Source organism: Macrobrachium nipponense, chromosome 8 (genome assembly GCF_015104395.2).
Source record: "Macrobrachium nipponense isolate FS-2020 chromosome 8, ASM1510439v2, whole genome shotgun sequence".
Classification (NCBI taxonomy): domain Eukaryota; kingdom Metazoa; phylum Arthropoda; class Malacostraca; order Decapoda; family Palaemonidae; genus Macrobrachium; species Macrobrachium nipponense.
In genome coordinates this window covers 44,660,713-44,680,691 of record NC_087203.1, presented here as the reverse complement: position 1 = coordinate 44,680,691, position 19,979 = coordinate 44,660,713, and the positions used below count along the sequence as shown (strand labels likewise).

At 42.8% G+C, this 19,979-nt stretch overlaps 1 protein-coding gene across 1 annotated transcript in view; it reads left to right on the top strand.

The window, feature by feature from the left end:
* Positions 1–298: 298 nt before the first annotated feature.
* The window catches only part of LOC135222721 (structural maintenance of chromosomes protein 4-like), a 64,243-nt gene continuing 44,562 nt past the window's right edge, over positions 299–19,979 (top strand). The window contains exons 1-3 of the mRNA XM_064260927.1: positions 299–364; positions 11,428–11,747; positions 13,440–15,914. Of these exons, the coding sequence (XP_064116997.1) occupies positions 11,433–11,747; positions 13,440–15,914 (2,790 nt within the window). The 5' untranslated portion in view covers positions 299–364; positions 11,428–11,432. The remainder of the gene's footprint in view (positions 365–11,427; positions 11,748–13,439; positions 15,915–19,979) is intronic.

Here is a 19,979-nt window from a genome sequence, read left to right as displayed (position 1 = left end):
CATCAGAAACTTTTGTTATTTCAAAATATATTATAAGTCGTAAAGATGTATTCAAATAACATTAAAAAAGTAAAATCTCTATTAGCCATAAGACATCTATGATTTTCAATAAACAACATTTAAAACGCACGAGGTACTGGCGAATGTATTATTTATTAATTTATTTTAAGACGAGGCCAAGACTTTTTCTGATTTTTATTCGTTATTAAGTTTTAGTGATAGTATATAAATATTTTTTTAATTGAATATTTTTATATTTGTCTCCTGAATGCTGACAATAATTAAAAAACAATTGCAGGATGGCAACGACATTGTTGATACTGGTCTGTGCGCGCCAAATCGCTTCTCCAAAACCCAGTGCTATGTAAGTGTAAAATTATCGTTTGTGCGACTTATTATATATCGTTTTAATATCTTTTTCCCTTATTGAATGAGTGAGTGAACCTGTGAGATGAGAAATGAACCCAAACTATCGTCTGGGTCAGTTTAAATAGGCGGAAGATGTAACGGCAATTCCGGACTTAAGTTGGACCGACAAAAAAAGAAAAAAAAAGAAAAAAAAATCCCTTTGTCGATATTTTAATGGAGGACTCTTTATTTAAAGTCGTTTTCAGTAATATGGAGTATAGAATTATCTTTTCAAACCCTGCGTAAGCATGCAGCTTTGGAGGGAACGAGTGCTAGGCTAGATCCCCTGGTTCCCGCCCCCACCCCCATAGTCGCCGACCGGATCATTTAAAGCCTTTTGTTTATGTTATCGTTTATCCTTATTTTATTTTTATTTATATTACTCTCTTTTGCTAATTTTTTACGTTCATTCCCAAAGGGCTGGTGCCAAGCGCTGCCCTGGGCCACTGCGCTTGAACCGGTAGGCTACTTACTCGTAAAAGTATTTACTCGTAAAAGTATTTTAGTATTTGGTTAATTTCCATCAGTTTGCCAATCGGCAATTTTTCTCCAGATCTGTTTCTGACTTTCGGTGTTAATTTTGGGGTTCAGGGACTTGGCAAAAACCCTGGCCAGGTCAGAACACTACCCTAGCCTAAGTCAGGTTAGGAAGGTAAAGTCGGGTTAGGTGAGGAGGAATTAGGGTAATTTTACAGAATATAGTTCTGCACGGACTGCAAGGAACGTAACCGTGGATACGACATCCACTAGGGATTGGGGCATCCAATGTATTTCGCCGTGTTTAGTACTGGCCCCTGAGGGTTAATTACAGTCGTCCGAATAAATATTAATTAAAATTCTTGTTCAGCAGGTAAAACTGCATAGAAAAACTGCAACTGCCATAGTCTAGGCTGCCGTGGAATTGCTAGTACCCTAGATCTACTGGAATTAGCATTCCCGTCTTTTGCTACGGAAAATGTCTGGACGGTTTTCACTGTTGGGTTTCTCACGTCGACCTGTCCCCCTTTTCTTTGCTTCCACTCCATCAAATGTTTATTGCATTCCTGATTAGGGTTAATGACCAAACAGCAGCATAGTGGCCACTTCTCCCGGAACGCAGCCACCTTCCTGAAAAAGTACTTGAATTCACTGCCATGAACACCAGTCAAGAGTTGTGGCCCATCCAGGCAGCACACTGAGACCTTTACGCTCCTCTTGAAGGAAGTGTTTTCTCCTAAATTATAAAATAATGGCATAATTCAAATGCTTTTCTGGGAAGTGGGTGCGTTCCGAGAGAGGTGGCCGATATGTCGCTGCTCGGTTGTTTACCCTAGTCAGAAATGCAATAAACATTGATGGAGGTGGGCACACAAAGATGTCATCTGCTAATTTCTTGACTGAAGAATATAGGACAGGGTGTATAAAATGCAGTACAGAGTACAGGTAAGGATTTGAGAAGCTTCCTGAGATAATAGGAAAGTTGCCGACTGTTCCTGTGTGCTTATATATCCCCAAGGATATAAGTTTTCTATTATATAAGTTACTTTCTACAATTTTTCCATATTGTTCAGTAAAAAAATTATGATAATGAATATCTTTGTGTGGACGTCTGTTACATCTACCCTAATTATTATTTTTTATTTACACCTCTCAGTTACCTACAACAGATATGGTGGCTTGTGGTGTAGGGGAACTCTAAAAACCAGCGAACTGCACGGACAAGAATTATCCAAAATGCCAAAACCACAAGATGAGCAATTGAAATCTACACCATTCATGTTTATTCCATATTTAGTATCAATAAAAAAACACTAGGCTAGGCTATGCAGATGTCTCAAAACTAATTTCACCAGCGTATTCTTACCTTATCTAACCTACCATCTTCAACACTGATTTTGCCCCTTGGTGACTGGTCCTAATTATAGAATAGCTTGCAATGTTCGGTTAAGCTTGAGATCATTAACTTTGCATTAGTAGGATGGTATGGGGCTTTATGTATAATATGACCAATATATACCTCCTTTTGATTGCTTATCAACACAGTATTTTCCTTTTTGAGGTAGTACCACCCAATTTTTTGCTGTAGCTTGACAAAATTATGGTATGATCTTCATTTTGTTAAATCATTGCAAGTGTAATTAGATGCAAGTGCTTTTTTTTCAGTTGGCCCACTTGAGTTGAATTTCATTGTGTATTGTGTGTCATTTGCTTTTTCTTATTTCTCCAGTATAATTTATTTAATAAAAGTTTAATAGATCAATTGCTGTTTTGGTTCGACAGCTTAATAATTAAAGGGACTTCATTTATTTAACAATTAGTAAACACTATCCCGAAGCTTGATGGTTTAAATAGAGACCTTCAAAACAGCAGATGTTTTGTGATATTGCTGACTAGACGTGAAGCTGTCATGCTTAGTGAGTTGGTAATATTAGCATGTAATAAAGTATGATAAGGTGATAAATTGTTTACAACAGTACCTCTTAAGAAGTTGAGTTTGGAAGCCTGTGTAAACAATACATATCCAAAAGATAGTAGCAGCGCCTCACTGGCATGGTTGGTTTGGTGTTTGCTTCTCACCTCAGTGGTTGTGGGTTCGATTCTCGGCCATTCCATTGAGGAGTGAGAAATGTTTATTTCTGGTGATAGAAGTTCACTCTCGAGGTGGTTCAGAAGTCATGTAAAGCGGTTGGTCCCGTTGCTGAATAACCACTGGTTCCATGCAACGTGAAAACACCATACAAACCAAACCAAACCAAAAGATAGTAGCTATAAAATACGTGAGAATTGTTAAGTTAGTTATAATGAGGATAATTTGTTAGTGAGGCTTTTTTTTTCAAATTTTGTATGAACGTTATTTAAAATTAACTCTGTACAAGGTAACCATCTTGTTTTTGGCATAATGAGGGACTACACTTTCCAAGGTTATTTCAATTTGAAATGCATGTATAGTATAAGCTAGACCTTAGAAATTTTATATCAAAACAAGTCTCCATTCCCTAGTGATTTTGCCCCTCAAAGGTGGAAAGGGCCATCAGTGCGCCTCACGGGGTGCATTGTAGGCATAACTAAAGGGTCTTTGCGGTGTCCCTTCGGTCTCTAGCTACAACCCGTTTTGTTCCTTTTATTGTGCGTCCATTCGTATCATCTTTCTTCCATCTTGCTATCCACCCTCTCCTGACAATTATTTCATAGTGGAATTTTGAGGTTTCCTCCTATTACATCTTTCAAACCTAACTACTCAATTTCCATTCCATCCCAAGTGTTTTTGTAGTTGATTGTGTGAACACCACAATCAGCATATGTAACTCCATTTTTTGTACATGAACTTTCCTGTCAGATATATACTTAGCTATACGTCTCTGACGTCACGACAGAATTCAAAACTCGCGGCACACGCGACAGGTAGGTCAGGTGATCTACCTTACTCGCCGCTGGGTGGCGGCTGTAAGAACCAATCTCCCTTTCCAGCCAGAATTTTTCTGTCGCCGGTGACGACTACACCTGTGGTTGTTACCATCCGACAGCTTTATTCGATTCTCGTTGCCGTGGATTTATTTGGACTGACGTTTCGGTGAAGTACCTGATCTTGTTGGCTTGGCATACGCATTTGTGGATTGTTTTTGGATATTGATTTGGATTTTTCTTTGATTTCGAGATGTCTGAGTTAGAGGTTAAGAAATCTTCCATGTTTAGGGTGTGCTCTATGGATGAATGCAAGGTGAGACTACCGAAAGCTACGGTAGATCCTCACACAGTTTGCTTTAAATGTAGAGGGAAAGAATGTTCTTTTTGTTAAACCCGTGTAATGAGTGTGAGAAGTTGGATGAGGGTGAATGGAAGGCTCTTTCTCCTACTTGAGGAAGTTAGAGAAAGACAGGGTGAGAAAGGCTTCGTCTAGGAGTTCTAGTAAGTCTCGTAATTAGCGAGGTAGAAAACAAATCCTGTTGTAGCATTAGAACCTTCTCCAGTTTCAGCTCCTGCGCCCTGCATCGAACCTAAGGATACGACTACGGAAGTGGCAACCATGAGAGCCACGATCCTTAGCATGGAAAGAAGATCGTTCGTTGCAAGGTAAGAGTAGTGAAGGTGAATTGTGCAGTGACCCCAGTGCAGTGGAGGGTGCGTCTGATCGGCTCCTTAATGCTTCCAGGCCTAGACCTCTTCCAGACTCCCAGTCCCAGTGGAGGAGGAAAGTCAACAGCCGCAGGAAGGTTAGGGAGAACTCCCACCGATCAGGCGTCCCCTCGGTAGATCCTGATGCTCGTACCCAGGCTGCCCTTGTTCGCGCGAAGAAGGAGGTATTGCGCCAATGCTTCTCTTCTTCTTCCTCACCTTCGCCTAGAAGAGGATGGAGCTCCTCGGAGTCTTCGCGTCCGCTGAAGAGAGCCTGGAAGGCTCCTGGCGCCTTTCCTTCCAGCCCGGAAGTTTTTCCAGAAGAGCCGGAAGTAGAGATCAAGAAACCCAGGAGGGAGCAGGAGTTCTCACCTCATAGTAGGCTTCGAGCCTCTTCTCCGGTGGAGGATTTTGCAAGATCTCCAGCTCGAATTCTTGCTGGACTGCAAGCGCAGATTTCGGCTCTGGCGGGCTCCTTGGCAGGAGGAACGCGTCGGAAAGACGTCTCTCTCCCTGTCAAGAAGTCTAGGATTCCTTCGCCTGTGTTACCGTCTCAGTCAGAGTCGGTTCTCTCTCCTGTATCAGCGGATGGAAGGAGGCGCTCTTCCCTCGGCAGACGCTTGTCGTCTTCCAGGCGTCAATCGCCCAAGAAGCTTTCTCCTGGTGACTACATCTCTCCAGTAGGAAGGGATCTAGCGCCTAGTAGGCGTTCGTCTAAAGACAGGCGTACAGCCTCGTCTTCTCGCGCATTTCCGAAGATCCTTCATTCTCCGGATAAGAGAGCCTACTCTTTGATGGATTCGTCAAGAGACAGGATCTCGCCTTTTGTTTTTTTTAGGCGCCTTGAGCCTAGTAGGCGCTACTCCCAAGTAGACGCTCTCCCGCTCCCAAGCGTGGTGCGGAGGATAGGCGCTTTTCTCCTGATAGGCGCGGCTCTCCTTTTAGCCGCTCTGTTCAGGACAGGCGTGTAGAGCCTGGAAGATATGTCTCTTCTGGGAGACTACCTTTTGAAGAGACACACAAGTCTGGATCGAAGTTTGTGGAGCATGGTAGACGCCGGTCACCTAGTAGGCGACCTTCTCCAGGGCTTCGCTCTCCTGTAAGTAGGCGCCAAGAGCCTAGTAGGCGTTCGCCTCATGGTAGGCGCAGCTCGCCTAGCAGCCGCTCTCCTTTGAACATGCGCATGGATCCTGAGAAGCGCCTTGAACATAGTAGGCTCTCCTCTCCTAGCAGGCGCTCCCCTTTGGAAGCCCGGCTTTCTAGGAGTAGGATTAAGGATCAAAGAGCACGCACTCATCAGAGTAGGAAGGACTCATTTGAGAGGAGCTCTTCAGAAACTGTGGCTTCCCCTGATAGGCGCCAGTCTGCTACGAGGCACTCTCTGGACAGGCGCACTTCTTTAGAGAAGGCTAACTGCCCTCGTAAAGAAGCGGAGGGTTCTTCAGTGGATGAAGTCGAACCTTCAGAAGAGGACCTTGGTGAAGGACTCGTCAGTTTCGTCCTAGAAGATCCTTACAGATCTCCTTCTTCAAGGAGTTGGAGACTCCCTTACTCCCGTCGCTCCTCCGTCTCCTCTCTTTATTCTCGACTTCGAAGAAGACGAAAGTTTCCTCTTGTGTGAGGATGAAGCCAACCATCTCAATGAAGAAGGCTTTGAGAGGTTTTGGTGATTGGCTGCTTTCTAAAGGAAGAGAAAGGGAAGACGGTGTTTTCTTTTCCCTCCCTTTCCAAAGACTTACGGGCAGACTGGGGTTTTGGTACGAGTCTGGAGAACCCCAGGAGGCCTGGGTCTTCCTTCATCGGCGGATGCGGATTCTCTTCTCTGGTAGATGCAGCACGACGCTCGGCTCTTTTGTCTGCTAAGACTACCTGGGCTATGAACGAGCTTGACCACCTGCTGAAGGGAATGTTTAGAGTCTTGGAAGTCTTCAACTTCCTTGACTGGTCTTTGGGGGTCTTGGCTAAGAAGACTCAGAACCCGGATGCTATTTCGCCAGAAGATCTCAACAGTGTTCTAACGTGCATTGATAAAGCAGTTAGAGATGGATGCGACCGCGAAATAGCCTCCCTGTTTGGAGCAGGGATCCTTAAGAAGAGATCAGTCTTCTGCTCTTTTCTGACTAAGTCTGTTCGCATGCCCAAAGAGCCTCTCTTCTGTATTCGCAGCTCTCACCTCTGCTATTTCCGAAGAAGCTAATACAGGACATCTCAGGATCTATCTCTGCGAAGGCTACTCAGGACATGCTCGCACAGTCGGCACGGAAGCCTAGGACCTCCTTCCAGACGAAGACGAAGAAGGAGACTCCAGCTAGACAGGAGCCCTTTCGAGGGGGCCCTCCTTCTAGAGCCTCTACCTCGAGAGGTAATAGACCTTTCAAGAGAGGTAGATCCTTCTCACGCTCTGCCAGAGCTAAGAAGTAGGGAAGTAGTCCTCCAAACACCAGTAGGTGCCAGACTTCTAAGATTCTCGGAAGCCTGGGCAAAGAGAGGAGCGGACAACTGGTCCCTCTCGATTATCCGGAAAGGATATCTGATTTCCCTTTACGGAAAGACCACCGTTGACAACGACTCCGAGGGAGTTGGTGGCCAGGTACAGGGATCCCATCATGAACCTTGCTTTAACACAAGCAGTGGAACAAATGTTCGAGAAAGAGGCTATAGAGCTAGAGGAGCGACCCTTGCTCAGCGCGGGCTTTTACAACCGACTTTTTCTAGTTCCAAAAGCCTCAGGAGGATGGAGACCGGTTCTGGATGTAAGCGCCCTGAATTTCTGTTGTAGAAAAAAAAGAGGAAAGTTCGCCCATGGAGACGGACATCCTCAGTGTTGGCGGCCCTTCGGCCAGGGGACTGGATGGTGTCCCTAGATCTTCAGGACGCTTACTTCCATGTGCCTATCCATCCTTCTTCAAGGAAATACCTCAGGTTCATGATGGGAGGAAGGATATTCCAGTTCAGGGCTTTGTGCTTCGGCCTTTCAACAGCCCTCAGGTCTTCACAGGCCTAATGAAAAATGTAGCAAGATGGGCTACATTTGGAGGGAGTCAGAGTGTCCCTTTACTTGGACGACTGGCTAATCGAGCCAAGTCGCAGAAAAAATGTTTGGAGGACCTACAAAAGACCCTTTTCATGGCAAGTTCTCTGGGACTTTTGGTGAACTTTCAAAAGTCTCAGTTGATCCCCAGTCAAGATCATATCTATCTGGGGATTCGGATGGCTTCTCTGGATTTTCGGGGGCTTTTCCGTCTCCAGAAAGGATAGCCCGAGGGTCAGAGAAAGTCAAAGCCTTCCTAGAGAAAGAAGTATGCACAGCGAGGGAGTGGATTGAGTTTGTTGGGGACACTCTCCTCGTTGGAGCAATTCCTTTCTCTAGGAAGGTTGCACCTCAGACCTCTCCAGTTCTTTCTACATCGAAACTGGAGGTGTCGTTCGCAAAACCTAGAGTTCTCCTTCGAGATCTCAAGGGAAATCAAGAAGGACCTCTCTTGGTGGGCCAACCCTCTCAGGTTTGCAGAAGGGATGTCCCTTCACATTTCCGAACCCAACCAAGTGTTGTATTCCGACGCCTCGGAACAGGTTGGGGAGCAACGCTCGGCTCCAAGAGAAGTGTCAGGCACCTGGAAGAAGGAACAGGCGACCTGGCACATCAACAAGAAGGAGCTGATGGCGGTTTGGCTAGCTTTGAAAGCTTTCGAGCCCCACGTCCTAGCTTCAGCAGTACAGATCAACTCGGACAACACCACGGCCCTGGCTTACATCAGGAAGCACGGGGGGACTCACTCTTTCTCCCTGTACGAGACAGCAAAAGAACTTCTGCTTTGGGCAGAGCAAAGGAAGATTTGTCTCCTTACCAGGTTCGTACAGGGAGAAAAGAACGTCAGAGCAGACCTCCTAAGCAGGAAAGATCAAGTCCTGCCTGCAGAGTGGACTCTTCACCGAGGATGTTTGCCAGGACCTGTGGAAGCTTTGGGGCAAACCTCATATAGACCTCTTCGCCACAGCCAAGAATGCGAGGATAGCCAACTACTGCTCTCCGATATCGGACCCGAGGGCGCCAGTGTCGATAGACGCGTTTCTACTAGATTGGAAGGGTCTAGACATGTATGCTTTTCCTCCATTCAAGATACTGGGAGAGACTCTAAAGAAATTTGCAGAATCGGAGGCAGCAAGGATGACGCTGGTAGCCCCGTTCTGGCCCGCACAAGTATGGTTCACAGAGGTACTGAATGGTTAGTAGATCTTCCGAGAACATTACCACAGAGGATCGATCTGCTCAGACAACCCCACTTCGAGAGGTATCAACAAAACCTCCCCGCTCTAGATCTGACTGGCTTCAGACTGTCAAAAGTTTGGTCAGAACGAGAGGCTTTTCTGCAAGAGTTGCAACGGCTATCGCAGCAGCAAGAAGGCCTTCTACCCTTAGAGTCTACCAATCGAAGGTGGGAACGTCTTTCGGCGATGGTGTAGGAACCATCACTTTTCCTCTTCCAGTACCTCTGTGACCCCAAATAGCAGACTTCTTACTTTTCCTTATGAAGAAAGTGGATTGGCGGTATCAACCATTAAAGGCTATCGTAGCATGCGATCTGCAGTGGGTTTAGGCACAGAAACTTAAACATTTCAGAAGATAAGGACCTTCATGATCTAATAAGATCGTTTGAAACATCAAGCAAGGTTTCTCCAGGGATTCCGAGTTGGAATCTGGATGTAGTGCTACGTTACCTGAGGTCCAATAAGTTTGAACCGCCTCAGTCTGCCTCGTTTAGAGACCTCACGAAGAAGACAATTTTTTCTCATGGCATTGGCTTCCGCAAAGAGGGTTAGTGAACTCCATGCACTAGAAGGAAATGTGGGATTCAGAGGAGATGCAGCTATCTGTTCGTTCCTTCCTTCATTCTTGGCCAAGAACGAGAACCCTCAAATCCTTCCGGCCTAGGAGCTTTGCAGTACAAGGCTTGTCTGCATTAGTAGGCGAGGAAGCAGAGAGGTCGCTTTGCCCAGTACGAAGTTAAAATTCTATCTACAGAGAAAGAAACAAAAACTTAAGGGCAATGATGTCAACCTTTGGTGCTCTGTAAGAGATCCAAGGAGGACTCTTTCGAAGAATGCGCTTTCTTTCTTTATCAGAAGCCTGGTGAAAGAAGCGCATGCGATATGTGATGAAAGTCAATTCAAAGTTCTTAAGGTCAAAGCTCATGAGGTAAGAGCTATTGCCACGTCATTGGACTTTTAACAAAACATATCCCTGAGTAATATTATGAAGGCAACATTCTGGCGTTGCAACTCAGTCTTTGCAAACCACTATCTGAGAGACGTCAAAATTACGTATGAAAAGTGCTTCGGGTTAGGCCCGTACGTATCGGCGGATTCGGTGCTGTGGGGCAGGGAGCGAGACATATCCTTAGTAGTATATATTTTTCCCCTGTTAGGTTGTAAGTTTTTGGTTGTTTGAAAGAACATGCGGGTAGGCATGTTTTTCATTTCGTAGTCTAACAATGATTAGATTGGTTAGGTGATCGGTTTATGTTTGAGCTCCTTGCAATGATAGTGGTTAGGTTCTGTCATATAAGTGGGCGAATCCCCACCCCGTGACAGATCCTGCTCGGATTCTATCAAGTTAAGCGGATAACCAAATCCCTTTGATAGACCCAAAAGAGGTCTGTCAGCTGTAGGTCACGCCCTCGCTGAAGCTCTTAAGGCAACGCAGACTCATAGACAGTAACTACGAAGTCTTCTGCCTAAACAGGTAAGAACCAAGGTTGTATTTACATCCTACAACTAGTGTTGTTTTCCCCTTTTTTCCATATTTATATTGCTGTCTCTTTCCCTTTCCCCACCAAGGGTGTCAATCAGCTAAGTATATATCTGACAGGAAAGTTCATGTACACAAAAATGTTATTGTTAGTATACAATAAGGTTTTGTACATACTTACCTGGCAGATATATACGATTTGATGGCCCGCCCAGCCTCCCCTCAGGAGACCGGTGGAAGGAAAAATTCTGGCTGGAAAGGGAGATTGGTTCTTACAGCCGCCACCACCCAGCGGCGGGTAAGGTAGATCACCTGACCTACCTGTCGCGTGTGCCGCGAGTTTTTGAATTCTGTCGTGACGTCAGAGACGTATAGCTAAGTATATATCTGCCAGGTAAGTATGTACAAAACCTTATTGTATACTAACAATAACATTTTGTAGTTGTGGTCCCCGACTGTGGATCGGCTCTCTCAGGAGGGGGATTTTGGTGTAGGAGAATTCTAAATGGCAAGAGGTTCGTGGTAGTGGTCTCACTTGCTCCCCAGATACCAGAACCGAACACCCCCTCTTTTACTTTTAGGGGTGAAGACGAGTCAGTTAGATACTGACATCCTCCTGAAGTTTATTTTTTTCTCTGGTATATGTTAGTATCATTTACCTAGAAATAATGAATTTAAGGATTATTTCACTGGGTGACACGAACCCTTGCCCAGAAATAGATTTTTCCTTCGTCAAAATCCCTTTTTATTGCTCATTTGACCCTTAGAATTTCTTGCCTCAAAAAGGTAGAATTTTTAATTAGGCCCAGTGCGTTGTGGCTTTCAGACAGAATTAAACCAAAATGAAATGCATACAATATTCTTATTTTTGATAAAGACTGAAAGTTTATGAGCTTGAACTATGTAAGTAGTACTTAATTTTACTCCCCTGAAAAGTATCCATACTTTTCCTCATTGTCATGAGAAATATCAAGGAGAATAAACTTCCTTCATTTGAAAAGTAAATGGGTTTGTAAAGTTTTTATCAATTGCTTCATGTCTCGTGTTAACTCTACAGGTTTTAGTTGTATTAAACCTACAGGTTCGTTCCCAAAATTTCATATTTTTCTTTTGAAGTACTTTATATACTGTGTGCTGTTTCCTGTTTAAGAAATGGTAATGGTCAATTTTCTCAACAGGATAAATGAAAAGTAATATGCCATCAGAAAAGCAGAGCAAGGAGAAGAAGGAAAGGGGAAAAAGAAGAAGCAGGAATAAGGACAATGAAGACAGTGAAAAGGAAAAGGAAGCTCCACCTTCTGAATCAGAAAAGGATAAGGAAGAGGTAGAGAATGTTGAGTTGCACGACGAAGAGGAGGAAGAGGAAGGGGGAATTCGTATAGGAGATATATATCTCCCTCCTCCACCACCACCCGCTTGCACTTTTGATAGCACTGGCCCACGTTTAGTTATAACACACATTGAGAACGAGTTCTTTAAGAGTTATGCTGGTCGACAGGTGAGTTAAGTGTTGAAGTATTACAATTATGACAGGAAAATGTCAAAAGTTGTTTTTAGTGTATTGTACAGTATATTGTAGGAGATGCATGGTAAATTGTTATATATAACATCATTCAATATTTGGAAATTTATAGTTTATGGCACCAACCTAAAAGGCCAATTACTTGCCAAGCAGCTTTCCAAGTACAGAATGTCCATATATTAAAAAGAACTAAACTGAGAAGCAAGTAAACATTATCATCCAGCAAAGTATGGTAATTTAAGCGGGCCACTTAGTCTCATATCTAAACTCATAGGATTTGCTGTGAGATGAGATGGAGATTGGAGCAAGATGGGTAAAAAGAAATTGAGGTACTTCTTGTGAATGGCCAAGGAAGCGCATATGTATGTAGCAAAAGATAGGTCAGGGAGGAGTAGCCTTCTGTTGAAGTAACTCGACCCTTTCATTTTACCCATGAAGGTTTTATTAATACGTAATCTATAAACTCCAGTCCCTTTATTCAGTGAATGCAGGTAAATTTTAACAGTGGAACTCATTTTATGTGAATGTTCTAACTTCAAATAACACTGAAACTTATCAGTTAAGAAAAATTTGTGAATCCTCACGTTTCAGTGAAGTAATGAACATAAATATCTTCAAGTTTCATCAGAATCTTCAGCACTTACAGAATTTCTTATCAAAGTTTACAAAGCTGCAGCTTAGTAGATATTGTATGATATAGTTGGTGTTGTTCTTTTCATGAAGGCAAACTCATAGGACCAGCCTTGTGAAAGTTGAGATCTTTAATTGAGGCCTGATTAAGCTTACCTTCTGTAATAAATGTGTAAGAATTTTGTTTGATATCTCTTCTACCGTGCCACAAAGTGATTTTAGATGCTTGGAAAATATGATGTAGTGTAAGGTATACTTGGGAGAAACAGTTACTTGTAGACAAATAAAAATGGATCAAACCCAGTGTTGGAATGGGGACTTCATCATATGAAAAGGAAGGACACACTAAAGTAGTACTGGAATTTTTACTCCTTTTAGCATTGTCCCCTTGCCTTAGTGGGGTACATACATAGTGTCATCTTTGCACTTCATGCCGTGTGCTGCAGGCATTACCTAAGGTTCTTTGCAACGTCCCTTCGTCCCCTAGTTGCAATCCCTTCCATTCCTTTTACTGTACCTCCTGCTGGCCTAAATTCTATATTTTATTCTATTCTAGTATTGTTCTCGTTTGTCCCCGGGGTTATTTGACCACATAATAGTCCAATTTTTATGGACTGAATGTAAAGTACGTAAATGTTTTATGTCTGAAAGTCCAAAATATAATCAATAGTGAATGTCAAGTTATGGAAACATCGATAGAAGAGTTTTCAGAATCTATCAGTTGCACTTAAACCAGTAATAGAATTTTTTTTAAAAAGCTGTAATTTAATAGATAAAATATAAACAGTCTTTAATTCAGACAAATCCTTTGGGGCTGCCCATGAGATCTAAATTAATTCACTGTGGTCTGAGTATATTATATAATAATGTAAACAAGTGTCTGATCCAGGTGTCTTAAGTGCTGTATTAGTAGTATTTTCTGAATTTTATTTTATAATTATGGGGCTTTTAAGAACTTGCATCTTCCAACATAACTTAATTTGAAAACACGAGCTTCAGGCAGAGATAATTGTTTTGAATATTTTCTCATATTTCCAGGTTCTTGGACCATTCCACAAGAGTTTCACATCCATTGTTGGACCAAATGGAAGTGGAAAAAGTAACGTTATTGATTCCATGTTATTTGTGTTTGGGTATCGAGCTCAAAAAATTCGTTCGAAGAAGATATCCGTGCTTATACATAATTCTGAAGCACATCCAAATGTTGAGAGCTGCACAGTAGCTGTCCATTTTCAAAAGATTATTGATAAAGGAGATGACTTTGAAGTTGTTCCTGATACTCATTTTGTTGTGTCAAGGACAGCTTTTAGAGATAATTCTTCATTTTATCAAATGAATGGAAAGAGATGTCAATTCAAGCAGGTAGCCAAGGAGTTGCGAGCTTTTGGAATTGACCTTGACCATAACCGTTTTCTTATTCTTCAAGGAGAAGTTGAACAGATTGCTATGATGAGGCCTAAAGCACTCACTGAGCATGACACAGGTATGCTCGAGTTTTTAGAAGACATAGTTGGTTCTTCAAGATTCAAAGAGCCTATTGAAAAACTGTTTAAAAGGGTTGAGGAACTCAATGAAGCCAGGGGAGAAAAACTGAATCGTGTCAAACTTGTTGAAAAGGAAAAGGATGAACTGGAAGGTCCAAAAGATGCTGCAGTAGAGCACATTAAGATGGAAAATGATATGACCCGGAAAGTTCATGTTCTGTACCAGCATAATTCCCTCGATTGTGCTCGCATAAAACAAGAAGCAGAAGAAAAGAAAAAGGCCATTGATGAAGGTATGAGTGATGTGAAGAAAAAACTTGAGGAGATTGAAGCTATAAGAACTGAGAAAGCTGAAGAGATCAAGAAAATTGGTAAGAACTTGGAGAAAATCAGTAAAGTAAAGGAGGAATGCTCTGAAAAATTCAAGGGACTTGAAAGTGAAGATGTGAAGTTACAGGAAGATCTCAAGCATAAGAATCAGAAAAGAAAGAAGACAATTGCTTTGTTGAAAACGGAGAAGGACAAGCTGGAAGAACTGCTCCAAGTACCTGAGAAGAATGAAAAAGATATTACAGAGTGTGAGAAGCTTCGTGAGGATTTAGAAAAGCAAAGGAAGAAGGAAGAGGAGGCGTACCATAAAGCTATGACTACACTTAACTCAGAAACACAGCAGCTTCAGGATGAAAAAGCGAAGTTTGAGACAAAGCTCATCGATTTACGTAAAGTTGTGGATGAAACAAAGAGTGTTGTAGATATTGCGCAATCAGAGTTGGATATTTACTTGAGCACAGAGCGTAATGAGCAGAAGAAACTTGATCAGATCAATACCGGTTTGGAGAAGGCTAAGGAAACAATAGCAAGCAAGAGTGAAGAAATGAAGAGATTGGAGAAAGAAATTCCCCAGAAAGAAAAACAACTCAAAGAAAGTACACAACGACTTCAGCAACTGCTTCCCGAGCAGCAGAGGGTGGAAGAAGAATTGCGAACTCTCCGTTTAAAATTGGATGAAAAGAGAAGTGCGATGCAGTCGTGTCGTTCTCGTGGTAGAGTTTTAGATGCCATAATGGAGCAGAAAAGAAATGGAAACATTCCTGGTATATTTGGACGTCTCGGTGATTTAGGTGGCATCGATGAAAAGTATGATGTTGCAGTTAGTACAGCATGTGGAGCATTGGACAATATTGTTGTAGATTGTGTAGACAGTGCTCAGCAATGTATCAACTTTCTAAAGAAGAATGGTATAGGGACTGCTACTTTTATAGCTTTAGATAAGCAAGAAAGATGGAGGGCTCAGTGTGAAAGACGCATGCAGACTCCAGAAAATGTACCACGTTTATTTGAACTCATAAGAATGAATGATGAGAGAGTTAAAACTGCATTCTACTATGCATTGCGAGACACACTTGTTGCAAATGACATGGACCAGGCTTCTCGCATTGCCTATGGAAAAGTTCGTCACCGTGTAGTCACTTTGAAAGGAGAACTGATTGAAACGTCCGGCACGATGAGTGGTGGCGGCCGCTCGGTGAATCGTGGTCGCATGGGTAAGCAGGCTGCCATAGTTAATATTGATCCAAGAGAAATAGAAGGAGTAGAGACCACAGTTGATCAGCTTACTCAACAGTCTGGGCAGCTCCGGAAAGAAAGGGCTGAACTTGACAACTTGATCAGCCAGCTCTCAAGAGATATAAAGATGATGAAATCTGATCATGAAAGACATAAAATGGCTATTGAGGCTGCTGAACAACAGTTCAAATCTTTCAAAGAACAAATCAAAGTCCAAGAAGAAAAGGTCAAGTCTGTTAAATCAGATCCAGTTCAAGTGAAAAGCATGGAAAAAGATATCGGTGAGAAGGTCAAAGTTTACAAGAAAGCTGCATCATCTGCCCAGGAGGTAGAAACTGAAGTCTCAAAAATCCATGCACAGATTGTTGAAGTAACTGGTGGCAAGATGAAAGGTCTAAAGAAAGCTTTGGATACTGCTACGAAGAAGCTGGAGAAAGTCATTGCCGAAATTACTCGTCTTCAGGTGGGAAACATTTTAATTGTTGTATTTCTCTTTGATTCAGCTTTATTGTGGTATGCATTGTAGCCAGTGTGTTGAAACGTTTGCTCTCTACTACTTAGGGATTTTAGCATGTATATGAAGGAGTATTGTTCTGTCTCATAATTAGCAGCTTTTTGGCATGTAGTTTATTTCCCTATTACAGACACTACCCTACTTATGAACAAGTTACATTCGGAATGGCTGTTCATATCTTGAATTTGTTTGTAAGAGGTGCAGAAATTTTGTTCTTGGTTACATTCAAATTTTGATCTGGGCACCAATTCTGCTAGTAAGAATTTTTGCAAAGAACAGAAGAACATGAAGAAGAAGAACCTGTTCCTTTAACCCCTTCCCTGATTATCCCTAGTATTCTGGTGATTAACTATCGTGTTCTTACAGTCACGAGAATACTCGTTCATACTCTTAAAATATTCTTACTTGTTTCTGTCTTCCTGATTTAAATCGGCCTGTGATAAATATACCCATTTTATACATTCAACTTACCTGCCAGATATATACTTAGCTTTAGACTCCGTCGTCCCGACAGAAATTCAAATTTCGCGGCACACGCTACAGGTAGGTCAGGTGATCTACCGTCCCGCCACTGGGTGGCAGGAATAGGAACCATTCCCGTTTTCTATCAGAATTTTTCTGTCGGCCGTATTGTAAACAACGTTTGCGGTACCTCCTGACTTGATTTTCGTTTTTCATCGCCATCGATCTTCTGGGCTGTCTTTTGCAGGGAAGTACTGGGTCTTTGGTTCGGCATACGCTTTTAGTAACTTTTTAATGTATTTAGCTTCGAGTTTTCGAAGAAAAAATTTACGTGAAACTACCGAATTTGTCGGTAGACACTCACATATTTTGCAATAAAGGAAACTTTAATATCTATTCACTAGTACGTGTAAGAAGTGTTAAAAAAGCTTGGTTGAAGATTTTAAACACTCTAACTTCCTATTCAAGGAAGTCAGAAAGCATATTACTAAAAACGCTTCCTTTAGAAGCGTTAATATGTCTCGTATTAACGAGCAATTAGAGTATTAACAATACTAGTAGTTGTTGCATCCTCATCACCTTCTTACCTCACAGAAACTACAAAAAAAAAAAAAATTCATTTTGTGAAAATTTGAAGAATAAATCTAGAGAGCTCATAATGCGAGCTCTTAAAAAAGGTAAGAAGTGAATATAGTGTTTCCAGTGCAGTGGAGGGTGCGTTCTGTTCGGCTCCATCTCGCTCCCAGGCCTAGTCCTCTTCCAAGCTCCCAAGCCCAGAGGAGAAGGAATGTCGAAAGCCTTACGGAGGTTACGGAGAATCCCCACCGATCAGGCGTCCCCTCGGCAGGATCTGTAGAACGTCCCAGACTGCCAAGTTCGCCATTGGAAAGGCGTCCTAAAAAAAAAATAAAAAAAAATAAAGTGCGTCTCTTCATTCGATTCTTCATCTTGCATCCGAAAAGACAAAGAATGGACATTTTTGGAGTTCGGACGATCTAGCGTGTTCTTGGAAAGTTAAGAGAACACTAAGTGCCATCTGGGCTAGAAGCGGGAGCCGCGTTCCAGCAGTCTAGCGCGAGCCACGTTCCAACAGCGAGCCGCGTTCCTCCCTCCAAGCGAGAACCAGAGTTTGATCTCCTGTTTCGCTTTCTTCCATGAAGCGTGGAGTTGTGTCCGAGCTTCCTGAGAATGTTCCACCTTCTCCCAAGCATCTAGCTCCTATAGATGAGTGGTTTTCTTCAGCCCTAGAAGAACCATCTTAGCGAGAAGCGCCAGGCAGGACAGAAGCCCTTTCCAGGCAGGAGGAACTTTCCGGGAGAGATTAACAGAGAGGAGCTTTCTAGGCGCAAGGCGCCTTCAAAGCGAAAACAAATGTCCAAGAGCAAAGAGCCTTAGAATCAAGTGGACAAACAGAAGGATTTTTCCATGGATCGTTCCGAGCAAGAGGCACCTTCCAAGAGTGAGGAGCCTATTAGGCGCTCGGAACTATCCAGACACACGGAACCTTCCACAATAACAGAACGTTCCAAGCGCAAGTTTCCTTCCAGGCGCTCAGAACATTCCGAACTTTCCAAACAAGCGGAAGAATTTTCCAATCAGAAATCTTTTTCCAGACGCACGGAACCTTCCACAAGAATGGAACGTTCCAAGCGCGAGTTTCCTTCCAAGAGAACGGAAGCTTCTAGATACGAATCGCCTTCCAGGCGCTCGGAATTTTCCAAGCAGGAATCTTTTTCCAAACGCGCAGAACATTCCACACAAGCGGAATTTTGCAAGCGCTCTGAAACTTCCAGACGCACGGAACTTTCCAGGCGCAGATCGCCTTTCATACGCTCGGAACTTTCCAAGCAGGAATCTTTTTCCGGATGCGCGGAACTTTCCAGGCGCGCGGAACCTTCCGCACAAGAGAAACTTTCCAAGCGCGAAGAACTTTCCACCAAAGCGGAACGTTCCAGACATGCGGAATCCTCCAGGCTGGGGTCGCCTTCCAACAGTTCTTCTCCTCGGAAACGATCTTCCTCTTCGGGACTTCAGAAATCGGAAAGATCTGTTGTATCGTGCAAGAGAATAGAAAAGACTTCTAGTTCTCTTCCAAAGGAACAGAGAGAGTCTTTTTCTGCCAGTCTTTCACCGAATAGGGGCTCTTCTACTTCAGTATGTGAGTGACCTACAAAGGCGCAAGAGGTCCCACAGGCGGCCGTCGCGTTTGTCAGAATGATTCTGATACTGAGAGAAGCCCTTCTCCAATATTCAGAAGACTGCTGTAACAGGCAGTTCCTCTCAACGTGGACTCTCTCCTTCATTCATACTCATCGGCGTTAGGGAATGACTGCGGAAAGGGAACATCAATTTTTTCCTTTCGTAAACCCTAGATCTGAACTGGAATCCTGTCCCTTCCGTGATTTCTTTGGAAATCGTGAAGACTTAACGAGTGCCTGGATTTAATTCCCTATACTCTTTGTATCTTAATGGGTTAGTTCTCATTCACAAAGATCTCAATACTTAGCATATAGCTCTCTTGGAAAAGATTCGGAGGAGCTCTCATTTATTGATTAGAGGCTCTTCCAAGTTAGACGCGTAGAATATGTCCTTTTAGTCTTATGTCCAAGAGATTAGAAAGCTTAAGAGATTCTCTTTGATCCTCGGTTCTCACTTGGGATCTCCTTTGGATAATACTAGTTCGTTCTATTAACGAAAAGAACGAAGACAGTAAAATTTTCCATTCTCTCCTTGCCTCGGCAAGGAAAGAATGGAGTAGAGAATTTTCTGTATAGGAATACTGTATGGTCGAGTCATATGCGCATACCGTAATTACTATGGTTGCCAACTGAATTCCCTGTGTCCTTCCAGGGTTTTCCTAGGTAAGGATTACACTTAAAGGGTTTCTTATGACAACACCGACTCAGCTTCTATATTTAAAGAAGGATGTTTCGCTTAAATATGCATTATTGGATACTTCCTTAAGCTCGAGAATAATTTTACCATATTCCTTCATTGAATGGAATAACTGGCAACTCAGGAAGAATGTACTGAGACAGCGAAAGAAGACTGCTGTCTCTGTAAGCCAATACAGTACCATCTGGTTCTCGGTCATGGTCGGTTGGTTACATCTCTCTCTCCTTCGGCATTGATTGACTGTACGTTTCTCTCCCTTACAATCACGGACTTAGCCTCGAATGGAAGGGATATGTAGGCAAGCATGAATAACATTGTCTGAGTTTTTGCTAAGAAGTTTTCAATAGAAAGATTTCTTACAACCTTTCAATGCTGTTTACCGCAATGTAACAGAATTATAGATTATTCTACCGAGGTAGAGCACTATATTATATAATGCTTTCATGCCTACGAAAGCATAGCCTTATTAGAGAACGGAGCATACTCAGTGAGGAGATGGGTTAGTCTAATGGGAACCGTTTTCTTCGTGGCAGAAGTTTGTTTCCCTGAATGGACTATATTACGCCTATAGAGTTTTTTCCTACCAAGAAACGGAAATAACATATAAGATGGCGCCGGGTACCATGACGGAGGTACAGATGTTCTGGCACATAGTCT